This window comes from Megalops cyprinoides, chromosome 3, assembly GCF_013368585.1.
Source record: "Megalops cyprinoides isolate fMegCyp1 chromosome 3, fMegCyp1.pri, whole genome shotgun sequence".
NCBI lineage: Eukaryota > Metazoa > Chordata > Actinopteri > Elopiformes > Megalopidae > Megalops > Megalops cyprinoides.
In genome coordinates, this window is record NC_050585.1 from 12,715,255 (window position 1) to 12,737,278 (window position 22,024).

Sequence of the window (22,024 nt, forward strand, 5' to 3'; positions counted from 1 at the left end):
TTCCTTGGATGGCGACTTTTGACATTCTCTTGAATACCTCAACTGAAACACAATGAGGTTTCTATTGAAGCTTACTGCATTGAATAGATCTAAAGTATTTCTCTATTCAATCTAACTGCATTGGATGGATATACAGTATTTATTTATTCTAACTGTAATGAATGGATCTACAGTATTCATCCTTCCACTCTGACATCACTGAACAAGTCTAGAGTATTCATCCATTCAATTATCAACTGTCACCAACTCGTAAAGTGCTGTGTTAATCACATAGAGTAGCACTTAGTTAATTAGTTACAGACAGAGCACTTTGTGGTCTGATCAGGATCTTAATGATCATTTTTATTCGTTTACTGTTGGGAAATACCATTCTGTGGCCCATCCAGCAGCACTGCAACAGCTGCCCGCTGTGTAAAAAGCATGGGAGCTTGGGTAAACAGCATTGCAGAGAAGGGTATTGACTTGGCACTGTTAAGACCATACAGCATGCTACATTTCACTCTGACCCACTGACATTAACTGCTGCATGCCTGTCGCTGGTAGTTAACTGCTCAAACCATCATGCCACCACGACAGCTTGAAATATCCTCCACCACCAGGGCGCCGAGAGACCCATCATGTGAAATGCCTTTACATAAAAGATTATCAAAACCCTCATTTAAGATTATGCACTGCTGGCTGGGCTCGGGCACACTGCCATGTCTTTGCGCTTTACATAATCACTGTTTAATTCTTGAGGGGGGGGTTGAGCTGGCAGGGGCCACTGCTTCTCGCCCGGTGGGCTGCCAGGTCTGTTGGAGCAGGGCGATGCCTACTTGGTAAGGCTGACATCACGCGTGTCCTGTGGCTGAAGGCTCCATCAGTTCCCTGAGCGAGTCAGTCACTCCACCGCCAACGAGCAAGCAGGGAAGCTTTATCAGGAAGCTGACATTTAGATGCTGTCGCACCCAGGTGAGATGCGGCTTCGCACGGAGATGCTGATGTGCGGATGTGGCTGGCGCTCCCTCTCTTCCTGAGGCTTGTGGTAAACATTTCAAACTGCCGTCTGCTCAAATCAGGCCGCACTCCTTCCAGGCACTTTCTGGATTGCCATAGTGACGGCACAACTACCCGAGGGCCGCATGCTAATTTCCTCATTGTTTACCGCAGTGCTCCTGTCCTTGAGATCAGCTGACCTGTCAACACAACCAGAAAATCAATGGGGTCGTGTTTGCAGGTCAGCACGGTGCGCACGTGCACACATGCACGTCGCACCCCGCCGACGGCCTCCACAATCTCATGATGAGAGGGCGTAGTGTTCGAAAGGTCTGCGGATCAATTTGTGAGGGTCTTGCTGTCGGAGTGCCATTGTGAGATGGCCTGTTACTGAGAATGCAGATCAGAGGGTCCACTCAAGTGATCGCTGGCGCTAATTATGTCATGCATATTTATCAGCTAGGTTAAGTGGCTACCAATCCAAATGACTCTTCTGATAGTCTGCTCTGCGGGTTTGATGGTAGATCCGCCAAGAGCTATTAAGACAGAATGAAGACTGCTGTGCCAATTAACTTACTATCACATAGAAACACTCACATAGAGACACTGTCACACTGTGGCCACCTCTCCCTGCAGTAAGTAAAAAAAAAAAAACATCAACGCTTATGGTTTGTAGACTGCCTTAAAGGTGAGATCATATTACCTACATATAGCCCATCCATGCAGTGACATTATAACTCATTATCTGGAAGTGGAGTCCTAGGCCACCGGCATTTACCTGAAACTCTAAACCTGTGGCAAAGTGATTAAAGAGCTGAGATGTGAATTCAGAGGTCACAGCTTTCATAATTTGCCCTGCCTATCAGTGTCTCCTACACAAATAAATGTCCAGAGACAGCAATTTACAGTGTGAAATGCGATACGCAATCCTTAGGGCCATACGTGAATTATGGCCGGCACAATTTTAGGAACCATTCTACTTAACACTGCTAATGACAAACAATCTAAACCATATATAAATATAGACTCATTTATGTCTGTTGCTGAAAAATATGTCAGAGGTACCACATTTACTTTCCACAATTGAGACAAGGTGACTCAGAAAAAAAAGAACAAACGTTGTAATGAACTACAAATAAAACAACAAAAAAAACGAAAAGCTGCAGCAGTTTGCTAGAGTCTCTGACTACGAGAGGCAATATACTGCCTTTATAGTCTAAAGAGTGAACTTGTAGTATTACAAACAGAGCATTCTTCACAAAAGGGCTGTCATTACGGTTTAATTAGTGTACTGTTTCGCTAAAGGTCTCATTACAGCGGAACAGCTGTATAATTAATGGCGTCGAAATGATCCCCAAACCACTCATGAAGAAGGGATGTCGGAAAAACGACCCAACATGGCTCCATTAAGACTGATGAGCAGAATATATGAGCCTGCTTCCTGACATCTTGTTGAACTGCGAGAAATGAAATGGCCTCGTTAATATTTACATTAGATTTGCAAATAGGGCCGCTCTGAATTGCCACCCAATGGTGGCGTCACTTCTGCAGAGGGAATAAATTTTGCGTTACACTTTCAGTTGTCTCCAAATGATCTTAGGTGCAGGCTGGGGTGGAAGCATACTCTCTGTCTCTTGGTGCACTGTTTAGCCAATGGCCGCCTCCTTCATTTGCAATACTGCTGCTCTGTTTGTGCAGTGTGTAACATGCGGCACAAAGCTACACATGACTGGGGGTTTCTAAGGTGCTGGAGGTTGGGGAAGACATTGCAGCCCCTCGGTAGACCACCACCATAGCACAGCAAAGTATTGTATAGTATTATTGCTTTCCATTTGTTCCTCTTTAATTTGTAGTTAATCCATATACATGTGTGTTTTATTGAATATTTCCCTTGTGGACAGTGACTGTTGTATCTCTGATTATATTTATATAGGCAGAAATACTATAATTCTGTGTAATTGTTTATAGTTAGCACTTATGACCACAAAGGTAAAAAGTTATGCCAACTACTACTGCTTACCATTGGCCACATCACATGACCAATGGTAACTTCCCTAATTTACAGTATGCAGCACGTTTTACTCATTCAGAGTGCAACATGTGGCACACGAGGCCCCGTGCCAGCGGTCACTCCTGCCCCCCTCTGCAGAGCTAAGGCGGGGCTGTAACGAGCGCCCCTCCTCTGAGCGCACCGTGAAGTCGCCGTGACGGCAGGCCACCCCCCGCCTGAACAAGGCTGCCGTGTTTGCGCTGACCTTTCCCAGCGTGTATTACGCCCAATTTTCTGTGTGTGTTCTCAGGAGGTAACCTTTCCCCGGTGTGGCGAGGGAAAGGTCCTGTGGGCATGTCTGAGCTGCAGCCCCGGCCCCTCACTCTGACCGGCTGGCAGGGCCAACAATGACTTCCCGTGTGACTCCTCACCGTTTTAGAATTTTCCTACAGGGCCCATTGTTAAGGGACCTATTATATACGTCATTTGAGGCCGCGGAGAAGAGGCAGTAAGCCACATGAATTTGTTGTGGCTTCTTCATAACTGTATCGATCTAAAATATTTCCTTCCTCGCGTTCTGCTTATTGCCGAGTTACAGCTCTGTTTGCCTTCAACGCTGGAGCTGGCAGTGGATGTGGAACATTAAATGTGAGCCAGTGCTAATTGCTTTGGGTGTCTGTACCCACCAGTGGCTAAGTGCAGGCTTGTCATTCATGTGCATTTACGAGTCGTAACAATCCCTAAAAGGAAAACGTCACTATAATACACAACAACCTATTGATTCAAATTCTAAATGTCTAACTGTTAGCAAAAGCCTCTTAGTACATTCCAGAGACTGAAGTCTGATTATACTTTCTAGTAGAGCTATGAGGAGCAAAGGATTATGGGTACCGCCTATGAGGATTAAAAATGTAAATAGAGAGAGAAAATAATATTACAGGAAATGGAATGCTGACTAGGTTCAGCATGGATGTTTTGCTAATGGTTTGCCAGTGAAAACACAACAGTTCATTCTGCATTTAGATTTGATCAACAGTTTGACAGGCAGAGTTTTCAGGGTTCCATCAATGAAAACTATGAGGAGCAACACCACTATACCCAGAACGACACGGATAGTTCAGTGTCCAATGTCTTGCATCTCTGCTGGGTTCTGACAAAAAAAAAAAAAAATCCTAATTCCTTCCTCACTGGTGGACAATTGGGGCTATTTTTAGCAATCGCTAGTGTGGTTTAATCTTCCATACAGCTTTGAGTGTAGTCATTAGATCAAACTCAAATCTTGGGCAAATCCCTCACATGGAAATCATTATCTAGCATAATGGTGTTATGGTTTGCAAACCTGTGCCGTTGTGTTGGAATGATATGAATATGGGCTATTTTGTAAATATCCCTGTAAGAGCGTCAGTGCTAATTAGCCTGTTCTTCCTAGACATATGCCGATCTGAGCGGGAGAGTGCTAATCTGAGGGCTGTCATATAGCTCTTCTGAGTGGAGCAGCTAAGCCAGGTGAATGTGAGCAGATCAATGAATCCACAGTCTGGATCCCGGAGACGTGCAGGTTGTGATGTAGGCTACTTGGCAAGTCATCCGCCTCATAACGAACTTCTGCACGTTTCTTTACACCCCTGCTGAATGGTGTCTGCGGCTACAATTGAGCGCCCATCTAAGTTACCATTCACTCACACCACCACCACAGAATATTGGGCCCAGTTACCGCAGTGGTCTGCCTGCTAATACCAAAGCCTCTTCGCAGGCCCTGTCATTCACACTTGCTGCATTAATTGCAGTTAGCTGGCTGTGTTCATGTACACGTACTAATGTCATGGCCAGAGCGTTGTGCTATTTTTTCTCCTTTATGCAACCCTATTTTTGGAAGGGCTAATTGTAAAGCGGGCTCATCTCATGTCTGTGCTCATGCTGGAACGCTGAAGCGAGACAAAGCCAGTCCTCACATGCAGCCAATGGCCATTTTTTTGCAGGACAAGTCACATGGCGCACTACAGCAGAGTGGATGATCATTGGAGGAAAGGGGCTCACTGCGCTGATGTCATGCGGGAAACTCCGAGATGGCTGACAAAATCGTGCATCCAGTTGTGCTGCTGTGCTTATATTACTAACTGATGTATCCAGTTTTCTGTGATTCTGTGAGTGCGTTACTAACGGTGTATCCAGCTTACTGTGTTTCTGTGAGTGCGTTACTAACGGTGTATCCAGCTTACTGTGTTTCTGTGAGTGCGTTACTAACGGTGTATCCAGCTTACTGTGTTTCTGTGAGTGCGTTACTAACGGTGTATCCAGTTTACTGTGTTTCTGTGAGTGCGTTGCTAACGGTGTATCCAGCTTACTGTGTTTCTGTGAGTGCGTTACTAACGGTGTATCCAGCTTACTGTGTTTCTGTGAGTGCGTTACTAACGGTGTATCCAGTTTTCTGTGTTTCTGTGAGTGCGTTGCTAACGGTGTATCCAGCTTACTGTGTTTCTGTGAGTGCGTTACTAACGGTGTATCCAGCTTACTGTGTTTCTGTGAGTGCGTTACTAATGGTGTATCTACTTTACTGTGATTCTGTGAGTGCGTTACTAACGGTGTATCCAGCTTACTGTGTTTCTGTGAGTGCGTTACTAACGGTGTATCCAGTTTACTGTGTTTCTGTGAGCGCGTTACTAACGGTGTATCCAGTTTACTGTGTTTCTGTGAGTGCGTTACTAACGGTGTGTCCAGTTTACTGGACATGTGTAGATGTGAGGCATATAACTGTAAAGTGCTTTGAGTACTCAAATGAGTAGAAAAGCGCTATATAAATGCAGTCCATTTACCATTTACCATTTACTGTGTTTCTGTGAGTGCATTACTAACTGATGTATCTAGTTTACTGTGTTTCTGTGAGTGCATTACTAACGGTGTGTCCAGTTTACTGTGTTTCTGTGAGTGCGTTACTAACTGATGTATCCAGCTTACTGTGTTTCTGTGAGTGCGTTACTAACGGTGTGTCCAGTTTACTGTGTTTCTGTGAGTGCGTTACTAACAGTGTGTCCAGTTTACTGTGTTTCTGTGAGTGCGTTACTAACAGTGTGTCCATTTTACTGTGTTTCTGTGAGTGCGTTGCTAACTGATGTATCTAGTTTACTGTGTTTCTGTGCATATGTGACTGACGATGTGTCCAGTTTGTTGTGTCTGTGTGCGTGTGTTAGTAACGGTGCATCTTGTTTGTTGTGTTTGCGTGCATGTGTTACTAGTGCTGTATTCAGAGCGCTGCGTTGCCATGCAAGTTCCCCCCGGCCCGGGTTCAGCATGTCACAATCCCACAGACAATAGCGGGGAGTAAAGAGCCTGACTTCAGCAGGGCCCCTGGCCTCTTACCGGATAGCCCTCTGTTTTCTTCTGGCACCACTTCAGAAGAGCGTTCCTCTTAGATCCTCCATATTCCCGAGCCAGCGCGGCCAAGGGGTCTTTTCTTTCCACACTGAAAACGGGGACAATGGGACCGTCACTCGCAGCATCTGGAATGTGATTCACTCAGATTCACGTCTCCCCAGCCCCCAGCCCCCCCCCCCCCCCTTTCTCAAAATTTCACTTTCTTCTGGGGCTGACCTCAGGTCTATTTCTGACATGGATGGCGTGACCTTTAATTAGATGTGTTGTGTGGCCATGGGAAGATAAGAGGCACGTTAGTCATTGCACTGATATGACAAACACTGACAGCACGTGATTGGCCTACTTTTATCTAGTTTATACCACCATATCACCAAGGAGCAGAAACATATTGATCTGAAAGATTCTTGGTTTAAGCCCACTACCGTAACTGCAGTAACAGCAGGAGGAACAAGATTCACTACAATATAAAGTACACCAAGACAGTAAAATTGCAATGTGTTTAAAGCACTAACAATAGATAATACCCAATGTCTTGAATGTACATATCCATGCCAGTTATGTCAGCCTTCCATTCTTTCCACAGACACAAGAAAATATCTCTACAGAAAGACCTTATTAGGTCATACTTAATAGCCATTGTACATCTAGACTTTGTATTTGATACTTAAGTCGGACAAAGTAATGTGTGTTTAATTTTTGGTGTTGGGTTAGGGTGAAGATTGTAAGCAGATCTGTAGCTGAGACAAAGCTTACAGTCAGGGCTATCTGTCTGCATAACATTGTTGCTGACAACAAAGTTAGTGATTATATAACATGGTGAGCTAACGGTAATAACACAGTTGGTACATTTTTACATAGTAATTACACAGGTATTAAGTGTCTGCTTATGACAACATTACTGTATTGTGTTTGACCCCTTTACATACAGTACATACACCATTTTTGATGGTGTTTTACATATGTAGTATATGGTCTTAGGTGGTTTTTACCAGATGGTAATGCTGCTGATGCGTTTTTCTCCTGCAGAGAGGTTCATTTATCATTTCCCCATAGTCAAAATATTTATGTAATAAGTGTCAGATGCTGATAAGGATAATAAGGGTATGTGACTGGTCAGCGGGGTGTGGGAAGGAGGCCCACCTCAGCTTGCTGTTGGCCTTGGGGTAGCTGAAGGCGGAGGCGCGGCTGCTCAGGGCGGCGGGAGTTTTAATCACAGACTCCAGGGAGGGGCTCTTCCTCATGAGGCTGCTGGGTTTCAGCTCATCGCCGGAGCCGGACATTTTATCTACAACCATGACACCCACGGGGTTAGTACGCTTCCCAGGACCCACACTTTCCAGTCAGTCTCGGCCCTCAGACGACGCCCTCGGAAGGACACGCTGAGTGCGTTTATGCCACGCCAGGGAATTCTGGCGCTCTCGCAGCGCCATAAAGTGCCGCGATCCGGTTACAGTAAGTGCTGAAATGACTGCCACGGTAATGCCCTCTTTTAATGTCGTTTCCTCGGAAACAGAAAGATCAGCACAGATAAGAGTGTAACTAGACTCCATAAAGGAGCGCATTTGGGGACACCGCTGTCTTGCGAACATCTTTATTTCTGCAGCGTTTTATACAGGTGCGGATGTGTTCGACCCCCTCCGCCCCCACTCCCGTTCACCGCTGTAGGTTACGCTAACTGAGAACACCCAGCTGGGTGGCTGAGGGCCGAGGTGGATGCGATCCATCAGCCCTAACACCAACGAGTGCCAGAGATCTTAGGAATCGATGAGCTCAGAGCGGCCCTGCTCTACGTCTCTGCCCACGGCCTGCCATGAGTCCCACGTCTAGCCAGTACCGCTGAGTAAACAGGCTGAGCATTCGGCGACCTCTCTGAGGACACAGGGGCTCTCAGTCCAGCACTGAGACTCTGATTGGGCTGACTGTAGGGACTCGGGGTACACAAAGCCAGGCACGTATACACTGCAGAAAGAGTATGACTGCAATAGAGGAAAACTGATTAAGACTGAGATATTGTAATGTTAATATTGTGGCCTTCAGCAGGAAAAAGAAAACAAACACCAAGAGAAGAAAACAGGGCAGGGAACCTGATTTGCTAATTAAAGGGCACACATGGCTCTTCTCTGGGAAACGAGCTGCAGTCAGCTGTACAATTATCTCCAATTACTTAACCTGTGTAAATAATTGGAGTTTCAAATTGACGTTAACGTGTGGGAAGAAGAAAAGTCACAGGATGTCTGAAAATGAGCTCTGGGGCAAGTGTTGTTTTGTTGGAAGTATCAAAGTACTTTCGTAATTGAAAGTCAATAGCCCTTACAAGGCTTATTTAGCCTAACCAAATACTTTCCACAGGGTTCATTTTCTCTGAGTTCTGTATCAGTTTAAGTATTTTCAAAAGATAAGTGCAGGGCAGTTTATTTTGTCACTGCAAAAATGTTTTACTAAAATAGAGAAATTTTTTTGTTTGTTTCTTCTTTTTTTGCAGGATACGCATATGAAATATGTGGATGTACCTGTACACAATTAAATTAACACTTCTTAAACAAGGAGGTTTCACAATAAAAACATACAACACCTGTTAGTTTATGCTATGTAGTAATTAGAAGTGCTTAACCAAATGTAAGAGTGTCACAGACCTGGATGAGAGAAATCCCCCAGGTTGATTCTTTTTTCCAGAGTTTTAGAAAGGGGCTTGATAGATGAAAGCCTCTGCAGGGGAAAAAAAGCATGACATTTTTATTCATTTCATGAACCCCAAGGAAAACAGATAAAATTGTAACCTAATTAAGTCACTCTGGATAAGAGCTCCTTCTATATGACAATAATGTAATGTAATGTAATATAAAACAGCAAATTACAAAGAACCATCTAACAAACACGTGTGCAATGTTTTGTTCGTAATGTGAACCCATAGACGACTGGCTGGCTCCAAAGTGGCTCCCTGAAAGATGTAACCACTGCAGTAGCTGAGAGTGAGAAGTGGACGGCCCATATGCATTACTAACAGCTGATAAAACACAGAAGGGTTAGCGGAACAGAGGTCATGCTATCTGGCAGGCTGACAGTGCTGGAGCTGACGGGACCCACCTGGATGGGGGAGACAGCAGCTGCAGGGGCCGTGCGGACAGGGATCCCACTCAGGGGGCTTCTGGGGGAGGAGTGCATCTGTACCGGGTGCCCAGGCCCACCTGCAAGGCCCAACACAGGAGGCCGCTCTCAGCACCAGCTTGCTCATGGATTGATAGAATGATTGATCGAGCGACTGATTGATCTCTGTCCCACAGAATTTTTGTTCCAGACACGCAAAACAAACACACGTGTACTAAGTTCTCAGCATGCAGAATGTTCTATTGGCATGCAGAAAACATACAGAAAGCAAATACTGCACAAGACTAGGAATACCGCAGGCTAAATAGTCGGTGTGACACTAACACTACAACTAAAACTGTGAGTCACTGATAAATACCCAGTGTTAAATGTATATATAACATGTATTTATATATTGTTATGCTGAGCGGTTTCTAAAAGTAAGTCTGGTTTTCTCATTACTTGGGCTTACTTGTGGTTACTCATCACAAAATGCGGCCACGCAAGATACTTTTGACACAAACAGTGAGAGGACAGATTGCTGCAATAAGGTGGGGGGACGGTGGTGTAAAATTATTACTGTTATCACACAACGGCCACCTCTCCTTCTGGATTTATGGTTACATCTTCTCTCTTATGGCCTTAAATGCTGGCCCTCCCAACACAAATACGGGCCTTTCACTTTGTCCAAGACAAATCGAAGCAATCAGGCCTCCCCTTTCCCGACCCATAAATTTACGATCATCTCAATCACATCTGTGTCAGACTCAAGAGGATAGAGATCGTGGGCGGGCGTTGTGCCGGTTCTCCACCTCCGCCTGATGGTGCGGCGACAAGTCTGGTGTGGGATGGCCCCGTGCGCCTCCCTGATACAGACCCTGCAGGAAGCTAAGCATCTTATCCAAATATTTTCTAACCGCCCGCCGAAAGAGGGGCACTCTCACTTTGCACGGCCGAGTCGAAGGACTTGATGAGGGATTTGACAGTGGCTCCGTGCTCGGAGGCGGCGGGCGCGGCCTGGCTCATGGAGATCCCGCACCAGTGGGGGCTGCCGTCGGTGTCTGAGGAGCCGGACTCCTCGCCCTTCGACCTGGAACACAAGGGAGGACAGGCGTTCACCGAGGGGTACGCAACGCGCCGGTGGGGTCACTAGCGTACGAGCGAGGAGGGTGACATCGGAGGATGACGTCGGAGGATGACATCGGAGTATGACGTCGGAGGATGACGTCGGAGGATGACGTCAGAGGTTTCCCTTGGGGATGGCACACAGATAATCTGCTAAATCAATGTGCCATGGGAAAATTGGTGAAAATCTTTTTTTTTTTTGCTCCTGGTGATCACCGCGATGTATGTTAATTAGTCATTAGTTCAGGGTGGGTGTCAGTACACATTGTGCAACATTTTTGCACCACAGATTTACTGTCTGAATTTAGTCACATAAATCTTGTGGTGCTGATTAAGAAAACAGAGTTATAATATAATGTTTTATATAAAATTCAGCTATGCTCATTAACCCAAGAAAAGTGTTTGGATGTACCCGGCATTTATCAAGCCTTCTTCTAAGAGCCATCCACTTAGTGGATTACTTCTTCGATGCAAGCATTTCACCTACGTCTAATTTCCAAATTCTTACTGACTTTCAAGACATAGCTGGACTACAATAAATGATACGCTATCATTAGGTACAAAATGATCGCTTCCAATGAACTCTCTTTTTATGGCTCTGAATTAATGCAATTTACAAAATCTATGTTAATAAGTTTTTCTGATCTAGGCAATAACATTAATAAGGGGTGCCAAGGTAATGTACCAAACAGTACCCTACAGTATAGACAAGAGAATCACATGTCGCTCAGATGAAAGGGCCAAAAAAAAGAAAAGAATGCTCATAGAAACGGCAGATTGAAGACAATTTTTTAAAATTTATTGACTTCAAAATGACATTTATGTTCAAAATGAATAGACAAACATACACTATTTACATGTATTTCTCAAAATCCTTTCCTGATAAAACAGCATTGAATAGATGGTGTCATCAAAGTTGAACATCACACAGAAAACACATAAATACATTGGCACATTTACTGTTGAGTAGTTCTGTTCTGTGGAATGTCATACTTCTTGAAGGTGGAGTAAGTATATTCAAAGCACAATAATGTCATGTCTTCTCAGTGAATCACTTTTTTTGGCAGAGGGTTATACAGTACTGAACTTTTGACACCAGCTAATCTGTTTTCAGATTTAAGGTTGTGTCATCGGTAATGTCCTTAATTATCACCTGAGATTTATAAAAACGGCAGTCATCATTAGTCACTGTTGGTGATGTGCAAAAGCCTCTTTATATTTAATATGTGTCTCCTGACACAACAATCAACTCTGTGTATTGTTGGCATGTAAATTGTGTAAAATTGATTGGTGAAACAAATCGTTATTGTTTTCAGCATTACAGAGGTATCAAAATAGTGGGTGACAGAAAATTTTAAGAGACAGTTGATTTAAAAAAAAAAAAGTGAGTCACACCCATCCTGCAATAAAATCTTAACAGCTTCTTGTTTTGAAGAGCTATAAAAGGTCACCTGCGATGACCACATTTCCTTGAATCACTCTGTCTGTGCACTGAACGCTCCCACCGAAATATTCCCCTCAGGGATTAACTAACGTCACAGGCAGTGGCGGTAGCGATCCCTTCATCAGAGACTTTTGTTTAAAGTGCCACGGATCTCGGATCCTGTTCTTACGTCCCGGGATCCATGGCACTGGGGCTGCCAGGATTTCAGCAGGCTGCACAGCTCTGGCCGGCAGCTGATCCTGGGGAAGCAGCACGCCTGCACCGCAGGCTAATGGTACTGCATGTGGTATGTGCTGAGGAGTCTGTGAGAGAGCGCTTCAGGTCACCGCGTGAGGGCAGCGGAGACAAGAACGAGCTCTGATGTGCTCCTGAGAGACACTCGGTCCTGCCTCATACCTCACCGGCTGAAGAGGGTCAGCGGATGGAGACTTCTGTGTGTGCCTGGCTTTTCTGACGGAGTGTTCACACTACAGCAGGATATTTCTGATGCAGCATGAAGCGGCTTTAGAGATGTTATATGACATCACAATACAAGAAGGCCTTTGGGTTATTGTTGAAATGGACCATGGGAAATGGAAGAGCTCAACTGGCTGGGAAAAGCCATTAACTGTAGATATGTTATAGATTGTATCCACTGCAGAGGTCTCTAGTGTTGAAGTATCCCAGCAAACTAAACCTGGGTTCTGTCCATCCACATTTATTCTCTTTAATTTTCTCCTGAGGATAATTCAAATGTGAAACTAATTCATTCGATGGCACTTCACTGAGTTTAAGACAATAATTGAAAATCTAGCATGACATTCATACAGGACAGTTATCTTAAAAGTTATTACTACATCTGTGGAGGAAACAAGAAAAATAGAAAATACCTAACCCATTTATGTATTTTTTGTAACCCCATTTACATTGCATGCCTCTGAGCTCAGAAAATTGTTTACGCAATTACTGCTATGACATCAATCAATCGTATTTCTAAAAACAAGTATGTTATTTGCAGAAGGCAAACTGTTCTAATTAAAGCCTACCTCCTCTTTTTGGTATCTTTGGTCCTGAAAGGGGCGGTTGGCTCTGAATTTTGCTTTCAATGAGCTTTTTTAGCTTTGTAATTACCTCACAGTGTCAGCAGACTGAATTGATTCTGAACAGTGAGGTGTTGGCAGGCCATCACGTGTTATTGATTGAGGTCTCGGATCACTGACAGCATTATCCGTGCAGTTCTGTAAGACTTATATCACCCCAGCTTCACTGACCACAGATCAGTACTATGAGTCTTTAAGTAATGTGCCCTGAATAATCACCACTCATTTCCTTCTGCAATATAAAAGTAAGCGCTGATCCTTTTTGCTCAAAGTAGCCATGTATATTTCAGCTTACTCCTGCGATGGTTCACTTTTTGTCAAACTGCACCATCTAGTGGAGCAATCTAGTGACACACTAACACTACAGCTCATGAGGCAACATCTAATGGAAAGAGATGACCTTATTTGAGAATGTGGGGAAAAAAAACAGAAGATAAATAATAATGTATATTATTAGCTACGTCACACACAAACTTTGCTCACTTTCGTCTGTGGTGAATCGTGACATCACTGACACACTTGATGGGCCTTCAAACGCTCACGTGACTTGAGATTATCAGAAATATTGAGAAGGCTCCTTGCAAAAGAGGATATAACATCATTGGCATTAAATCTGTAAATGTAAACATCATCAAACATTTTCAGAGGAAATTCACATACAAATAAAGAGCACAAAATGTGCTTGATGCTAACAAGAATATACTATGTAATGAAAATATTAAAATGGCAGCATTCAAATAAGCACAGATTCTACCAGTGTCAATGAAAAAAAAGCATTTGTTGACCCCACTCACAGATTGCTTGCAGCAACAAAATTACACAGATTAAAGGGAAAAGGATCAACAAATGTGAAACGAAAAGGAACACAAATCGAGCGTTCAGAGCCTATTGATGGACTAATAAAAAAACAACCAATTCAAACCACTGATGCAGAAATTCAGCTGTGATTCCTTCCTGGAAAACCATAGGCTTCATCCTATTTGCTCTTTATTTTACATTTTTCATTGCACTTACAGCTAGAATTTAAGCAGGGAAAAATCCCAGCATAAAATATGAAAGTATCAATCCCTAATTGCATTTGGTTTGTGAGTTTGCACGGAGGCCGCGGGTCTCAGATTCGACCCGAACCCATTTCACCTGGCTCTCCAGACATTTACCTTCACACCAAATTTAGTTCTGCAGAACACAATATTTTATATTTTAACAATATTTTTCCTTTTAGGATATAATACTGGTAAAAGCGTACTTGTACAGTAATACTGTTTGCTGATAGTCCTGATATGGAAAACGTGTCTTTGCGCCACATCTAACTTGATACAGTGCTGGATCTGAAAGAGAACATAAAAAATGAGTTTTCAGGAATCAGTATTGCATCAGAAATGTAACATTTTCTTTAGTCAGATGTCAATATGACAGCAAACCACTAAACATGGTCTCATTCATGAGAGCTATTAAAAAATACAGCAAGTGACTCATATTTCCTTTTTTTAACCATGCATTGCATTGAGGTAATGAACAACATTGTGCATGCGCGATTTATGACACATCCTGTAGGCCTGGTTTTAAGTTTCTGTGCATGGTACAGATACGATCTAATACTTCAGAGATGCATATGCATCAGAAGATAACAGAGGAAGGTCAAACCATGCAGTGGTACACATTTCCTCTGAAAAAAGCGAGATGTTATTCATCAGTTGTAAAGATCAAACAGTAAAGCAATTGCTTCACTGGCCAGCAGGTGGCACTGAGAGTGCAATGAGAAATTGGAGTTGCGTATGAAGAAAAAAAACCCCCAGCAAAGTGAAACACACCCTCCCAAAGTTACAGAAGCAGTGTTGTATCAACAGCCAATCAGCACAGAAGCAGGAGAGATCATTCAAAGCAGAGGCGGTGCAAGGCTCAGAATAAACAAGAGATGGGCTCTCAGACTCCATATATAGACAGATAACATTCACCACGATGCACTAGCGTTTACGTCTCCTGCATCTACGTGGCAGTGTTCAGTGCAGCTTGCAGGAAACTTACCTGTCTTTTACACAGAGGCGCCATGTCAGGGGAAAATCCTCTAAAGTTTGATCTCAGGAGCTTCTTCGGTTGGGGAAGGAGCACACCGGCTAGTCCGTTGTGGAGGGGGGGAAGTGTGCACTGATCTTTTCAGATCTATAATGGTAACCATAACCAAGGAGCACTAACCAATGTATTGCGACTGGCCACTGCATCTTTTCTGTCAAGTCCGATCTGTTTCTGACCAGCTGGCCTGGATGACCGCTATGGCCAGGGTGATACCACTTCACAGCCACATGCAAGGCTGTGTCTCACTGCCGGCAGCCACACACACAGTACAGCCCTCGACGGCACATTAACGGACCGGGCTTTAAGACAGACAAGCTGGCACACGGCAGCCACCACACCAACAACACAATCACCACGGCAGACTCGTGACGCAGCTCTTTGTTTCTCATCGGCGTACTCGTAACATCTGAGGAGAGATGTCCCCACAAGACACGATTCGACCCAGACATGGACGAAAATAGCAAAAACAGTGATGAGTCATGTTTACTGAAGTGGCCAGCTGTGTCTCATTTTCTGTCTCAGGTTTGTGTTTTTTTCCCCTCCCGGGAGGATTCATAGACTGCAGGACACCTCCACAGTCAGTTTAAAAAAGAAATCATGACATAAGGCTACTAAGTTACTCCATGTGCTCTTTGATGAAGTAGGTACTGTTCTGAGGGAGATGACAGTCTGTGAATGAGAACAGATCCACCACATAGTGGGAGTCCTTGGGCTTGACTGATATTCAGACTCACTAATATGTAACCTTAATGGGTGTTGAGACTTTCACCACTGAAGTGCCGTGTCTGTGAGAGAAAGTGTTGTTTTATGCAGTAAGAAACGCTGACAGTTTTGGAAGTGCAGTCTGAAAGTGTGCAGCTCCACAGAGCGGGACAGTGAAAGGGTTACTGCAGGACAGAGGGAGTAGGTTAGTAGGGTTTGCAAATCCTCGGGTTTTGGGTCACCCCAGATCCAGGGATAAGGTGGAGGAGGAAATGGGGGATTTGGGAATTAAAATATTATCTTTGCAAATTGTGCATTAAGTCAGACCTGGCCGTACTCAGTGTGAGCGCAGCTCTGAAGCACCGGATTTTGTTTCCACAGACAGTGGCAGAAATCCGTAAATCAATATGCTGGTTATTACACATATTGTGAGAAAGGAGTGAGATTAAATTATAAACCAAAGCGCTGAATATCATAATGTAAAAATCAAACTGTGTTGATTTTTCACATTTTGTATTAAGTGTAAGGAACAGATCACATAGTGCATGATCCAAGCGATCACACAGATTCTGTTCCAGCGCCCCGCAAAAGTACGGGATGACGTAGCTTTTCTTTCGTGGGATGTGGCAAGCCCTACTAACCCGGCCCAGCTGTGTGAGTTAGGAGAGAAGCGATCAGCGGAGTACTCGGTGACGCGGGTGCCGTGTGCGGTGTCACCGCCCTGCTGCCGTACCTGCTGCCCCGCAGCTGCTCCAGCTCTCCCGCCAGCTTGGCGCTGTGCTCCTGCTCTTCCTGCAGCTGCCTGCGCAGGCTGCGCAGCTCCTGCTGGGCCTCCACCTTGATGTCGTTGGCCACCACAACGGCGGTCTGCAGGTCGGCCTGGAAGCGCCGCCATTCCTCCGTCTCTTCCTGGTCACACGGGGGGGGGGTCACAGGGGTCGGGGGGGGGGGTCACAGGGACATCCATCACATGTCTAAACACGGGCTGAGGTGTTTGTGCACAAGATGCTGTCATTGGCAAGCAGGTGAGTGTCTTCAACAGGCCACATATCCCGCCAGACTCAAGAACTAAGGTACCAAACATAAGGAGCTATTCAACGCTTCCACTTTGCACTTTGTTCTCAGTTTTACAAATTTAGGAATATTTCATTTTTTTCTCATTTACACAACATTATGAGCTGATTACGAGTGTGGGAGGACTAAATAGTTCAATTAAACGGTTTGAATCCACTGTCAGCATTATGTTATTCACGTCTCAAGCTCACATGTCCAGGGAGATTGGCTTTGTTCTCTGAAGAATAAAGAGAACAGAACCATGCCAACTCACCTTTATCTGTTTGGCCTGAGCTTTCAGCTGCTTCTCCAGGTCAAATTTATTCTCTTCCAGCTTCTTGATTTTGTCTGCAGAGACATATCATTCACAATGTAATTTAGAGAAACACCATCATTAGGAGTATTTCAATTCTTATTAAAAGCCACTGAGAGATATCAATACACGCTGAATGGCTGGTGAAGTTTCAGTACTTTATAGACTTAAAGAAATGCATTCATTACATCTCCCCGATCTTTGAACAGGTCACGGCGATACATTTTAAGCTGTGTTTTGAACATCACCCATTTAACCGTGAAAAAATCATGTTGAGAGTGGCCTGTCACAAAGAAGACAGATGAGCCCGTCAAACTGGCTTCATAAGCACTAGCAGGGGCTTGATGGGATAATTCCTCATAGCTGTGTGTATCCATTGTGGTGGAACAGCGCAGATCTGTGCCAGGGTTCACATCTGTTTGTCATTGGCAGTAAGGACACAGGGATCTCCTGTCTCTGCAGGCCAGCTGTTGCCCATCTCCCCGCACTGCGGTGCACCTCACCAACGGCAGCGTCTTATATCAGCATTCAGTCCACAAACAACTACATGTGCAATTTATTCAAATGAATAAAATAGTCCTCTGTTGAGAATTGCCTTCATAGACAAATCGCACACTCATCTGCTCAGAGGAATATAAAAACCTGCTTTGTGCTTTTCAGTGCACAAGGAACCTCGCTGACAAGATATAGAAACAAATGTGTTCTTGCAAGACTCATTAACTTTTTACCATTGAGTTAATGAGGATGGTTCCAACTGCAGAGATTCCATATGTGTCACCAACAGGGGGTAGAGACTCAGCTCTTAAGCGCTTAGGAACCGGCCTCTCAGTGTGTGTTCGGTGCACAACGTATCAAACACACAGATCAATCTGACATACAGGGCTGGTTAGTAGGGCTTGCCACATCCCACAAAGGAAAAGCCATGTCACCCCCTACTTTTGGGGGACGCTGGAACAGAATCAGTGTGACCGCCTGGGTCATGCACTACGTGATCTGCTCCTTACACTTAATACAAAATGAGCCTGTGACATTAGAGAGTACTACTTCAGAGGAAACGGGCAGAGGGGGGAGGGCAGCATACTTTCCAGGTCCAGGATGGTCTGGTTGGTGTGGAGCCTGACGGCTGTGTGCTGCTCCACCTGGTCCTCCAGCTCGAAGATGGTGTCCTTCAGGTCCTTGATCTGCGTCTCCTTCTCCCGGATGCCCTCCTCCAGGCTGTGGACGCTGCTGCCCATCTCCTGCTCCTGCCTGTCGCTGAGCTCCTGCAGCCGCTGGCACTCCACCTCCGCCTGCAACACACACACACACACACACACACACACACACACAGAGGGACATTTCAGTACCTACGCTACTGTAACAAGTAAACCTCAATGATCTAATCTATCAGCAACCCAAAGACCATTAGATTGGAGGGAGTTAATGAGTACAACTTCGTGAACCAAAGGACTTCTAAACATTCATTTACCATACACTTGTGTGTTAGGTTGTCTATGCATATCTGGCCAACATGTTGCATTGCAGGGATGATAGCATGTAGTCTTGCTGGTCTGATCCCAACAGCACTAGATCACAGGCAATCCATTAAGCCTGAAAGCACAATATTTTGGAAAGCTTACGTATGCTGTGTCCCTACACAGCCAGTGCAGAAACATGCTAAATGTTCATGAGAGGACAGTCTGAGTACAGCTCACACTATGCATCTGCCCCATGATGAAACAAGCCTTGCAGTTTGCACTGCCACCAGAAGATGGCGCTGTGTTTTCACATGCTTGTATTCATTCATTGTGTTCATCACCTGGCTGTATAACTCATGGGGTATCACACTGTTGTGCTTCTGGCAGACTGACAGGAAATATTATAACGGCAGCATTTAGCCAGGTTTAGCTGCTGCAGGTCAAAAAAATGTTTTTTTCTTATAGCAGACATAAAGTCATGATTTAATATCGAATGTCCCTCCATTGCAGGGAGAATTCATGCAAATTAAATAGCACCTATAAAATTCTGTGAAATGCTGCCTGTTTTCCAACTTTTCTGTAAAAAAAAAAAGAAAAAAAACTATTCCTATGTCATAAATGACAAAAAAGCCTATATTATGACCGCGGATGGAAATTTCAGTTGCTACATATCTAAATGATGTCTTTCTTATCTTCTCATAGTGCGTGGTCTAATTCATTTATGACTAGATAGGTAGAGTGATGTTTATACCTTCAGACTGTAAACTGATCTCGTCCCGGAACAGATAACGCATGCCTGGGCTTGCAGCTATCAATCTGCACCGCTGTACTGCAAACAAGAGCTATTAATGTTATTGAGCTGCAGGACATACAGATCCATATGAGCTGTCACTCAAAGTGTAGCCTGTATTTTATTAATTTAATAGAGACGCAAAACGTGTGTTTTAACACTGCAAGATGTCCTCTGAATTCAGTGGGGGGGGGGGGGGGGGGGGGGGGGGCGTGACCCCGCTGTGCCCAATATGATCCCCCTCGCTGCGGTGCGTTTACGAGCTTGGCTCTTCCGCAGGCACAGGAGTGTGAAGTGATACTCAGCGTGGATCTGATTTACTGCCCCTGGAGGAGGGCCTAATCCCTGTCTCTCTCGCTCTCTCTCTCTCTTGCTCGCTCTCTGTCTCTCTCTTTCTTTTGCTCTCTCTCTCTCACTCTCTCTCTGTCTCTCTTGCTCTCACTCTATCTCTCTGTCTCTCTGTCTCTCTTGCTTCTATCTCTCTGTCTCTCTTTCCTCCCTCCCCCCATCTGTCTCTCTCTCCCTCTCTCTCTCTGTCTCTCGTTCCCTCTCTCTCTCTCCCTCTCTCTCTCTGTCTCTCGTTCCCTCTCTCTCTCTCCCTCTTTGCTTCTTGAACCCCGCTCTCGCACAGGGGCCCAGCTCCTCCCTCACACCAGGAAGAGAGAGGCCAGGACTGCAACCCTGTGCTGCTGGCCCTGGCGCTGAAAGTCGGTGCGCGGCCAACCAGCGATGACACCATGCCTTACTCATGTGCGCCACACCCTGCCACACACTGATGACAACCCTGAGACCTGAGTGGAGTGTGTGAGCACCTCTACACACACACACACAGCCCTGTTGACATGTGTGGTGCTGGGGGGGGATTCGCTGTTTCTGCTTCCCTTACCAGTAAAAGAAAGGGGGAAGCTTAAATACAATATTCTATGAGAGGACAGGGAAGCGCTCTCCACCCACAAAGCCCTGTCTTCAAGCACCAATTAAAACATCACATGCTTTCATTATGCACACTGTCAACGTGCAGCGCCAAGGAAAGGTTATCTGGCGTGTGTGAAGATAGTTCGTAAGCCAATGTTCTGTCTCAACAGACCGCCATGCTCGTAAGCTGGGAATGACTGCCTTTGAAAATATTTTTCAATAACAAAATAATTCCCCTTAATCCATTTCAGAGCTGCAGGATTCAACATGCATACTTCCTGTTTCATGTAAATAGCTTGTTGACCCAATAAGGTGGGTGAAGCCGTGCTCCAGACCGAGCGTCATCAGCCATCCTGGATGTTTCAGCAGTACAACGTCTTGGCTGCCGGGGGCAGAGAGAGGCTCAAACTCCTCCGCGGTGGAAAATGACTCACGCTGTTAGGGTTTCTCTCACTCGGTTCCTTCAGACGGATAGTTACAGCTCAGGCCCCGAACTGGACCAGGGGGGCGGCTGACCGGGGAAGCGAGCTCATGCTGACTCCCCCGAAAAGCAGAGGAGAGCAGGACAGTGCGGGAGCCGCCAGAGTTTAAACAGATCCATGTGTGGGCGACCCCGCGGGCCAAGCCTGCCGTCACGCGCCCCGGTCCTCCCCTCGCCCCTTTGATAGGTCTGAGTCATGCTCTCGGGGCCGTGCCGGGCCCGGCCGGACCGCCGGGACCACCTGCTGCTCCGGCCCTGCTCTGGATCGGCTCCTGGATCAGCTCCACCTATTAGTCAGAGGAGCTTCCCGCACCCGCCGCAGTGAACGAGCAGAGAGGAGGCAACTTAAGACGGTCTGGCAGGGCTCTGAAAGCTATTACAGTCTGACAAAACTGATTCCCGTTACTGCACGGGCAGGCACATCATCCTGACCAAAACGCTGTGGGGGGGGGGGGGAGTGAGCAAGACAGAAGAGCATGATGATTGAGTAACCTGGTGACTGGCCCTTTAAACCCCCCAAGGGGTTTTCAGTAACAGATTTCACAAACGTCACAGGGACGTCTTAACTGCGCACGTACGTGTGTCTGTGCAAGCGGCATTTAGGATGCCCATGAGTGAAGTGTCATGTCCTGGCCTGCCCTGTCCTCAGGCACGCTGAGTAGTGCAGACAGCGTGAGGGATAGCTGATGCCAGGACCAGCCCAAATCTTTCCGCACCCCTGCGTGCGCCTCTGCTTTGTCCCCTGATATCAGCTGCCGAAGCACATCGCCGGCTACGTCCACCGTGGAATGCTCTGGCCTACAGCAGCATTCCATGTAAATCTCTTTCAGCCCAATGGGTGACAGACAGTAAACAAGGCCCTTCCTCTGGAGCTCCGGTCAGGCCTTTGGGTGTACACCAGTTGCCCCAACGGAGGGCCAAGACATCTGTTTTCACCACAGCTATCAGGAGAATGAGACTGTGGATGCTCCCAGAGGAAGAAGTCCCCACCCGAGAAATCAGACTGAGGCGGCACTACACTATAGAATGACAGGACCTCTGCACAGCATAATTCAGTCTGTTCATTTGCCACACGGACTTTGAATAAAAAAAGAAATGAATTCCATCTTTAGACAATGCAAAACCTACACCCACGCGCTTCCAGGACAAAAATAGAAAAAGCCAAATATAA

At 45.5% G+C, this 22,024-nt stretch overlaps 1 protein-coding gene across 3 annotated transcripts in view; it reads right to left on the reverse strand.

Moving 5' to 3' along the window:
* Positions 1-22,024, reverse strand: part of specc1 (sperm antigen with calponin homology and coiled-coil domains 1) — an 83,782-nt gene that overhangs the window by 13,919 nt on the left and 47,839 nt on the right. For 2 of the 3 annotated variants that reach the window (XM_036525343.1, XM_036525344.1), the window contains 8 exons: positions 18,292-18,499; positions 17,172-17,245; positions 16,578-16,753; positions 10,366-10,511; positions 9,422-9,522; positions 8,971-9,043; positions 7,478-7,622; positions 6,323-6,425 (listed from right to left, as the gene is read on the reverse strand). In XM_036525343.1, the coding sequence (XP_036381236.1) occupies positions 6,323-6,425; positions 7,478-7,622; positions 8,971-9,043; positions 9,422-9,522; positions 10,366-10,511; positions 16,578-16,753; positions 17,172-17,245; positions 18,292-18,499 (1,026 nt within the window). Of the gene's footprint in view, positions 1-6,322; positions 6,426-7,477; positions 7,623-8,970; positions 9,044-9,421; positions 9,523-10,365; positions 10,512-11,726; positions 14,398-16,577; positions 16,754-17,171; positions 17,246-18,291; positions 18,500-22,024 lie in introns of those variants that run through there. The other variant, XM_036525345.1, reaches the window with a different exon arrangement.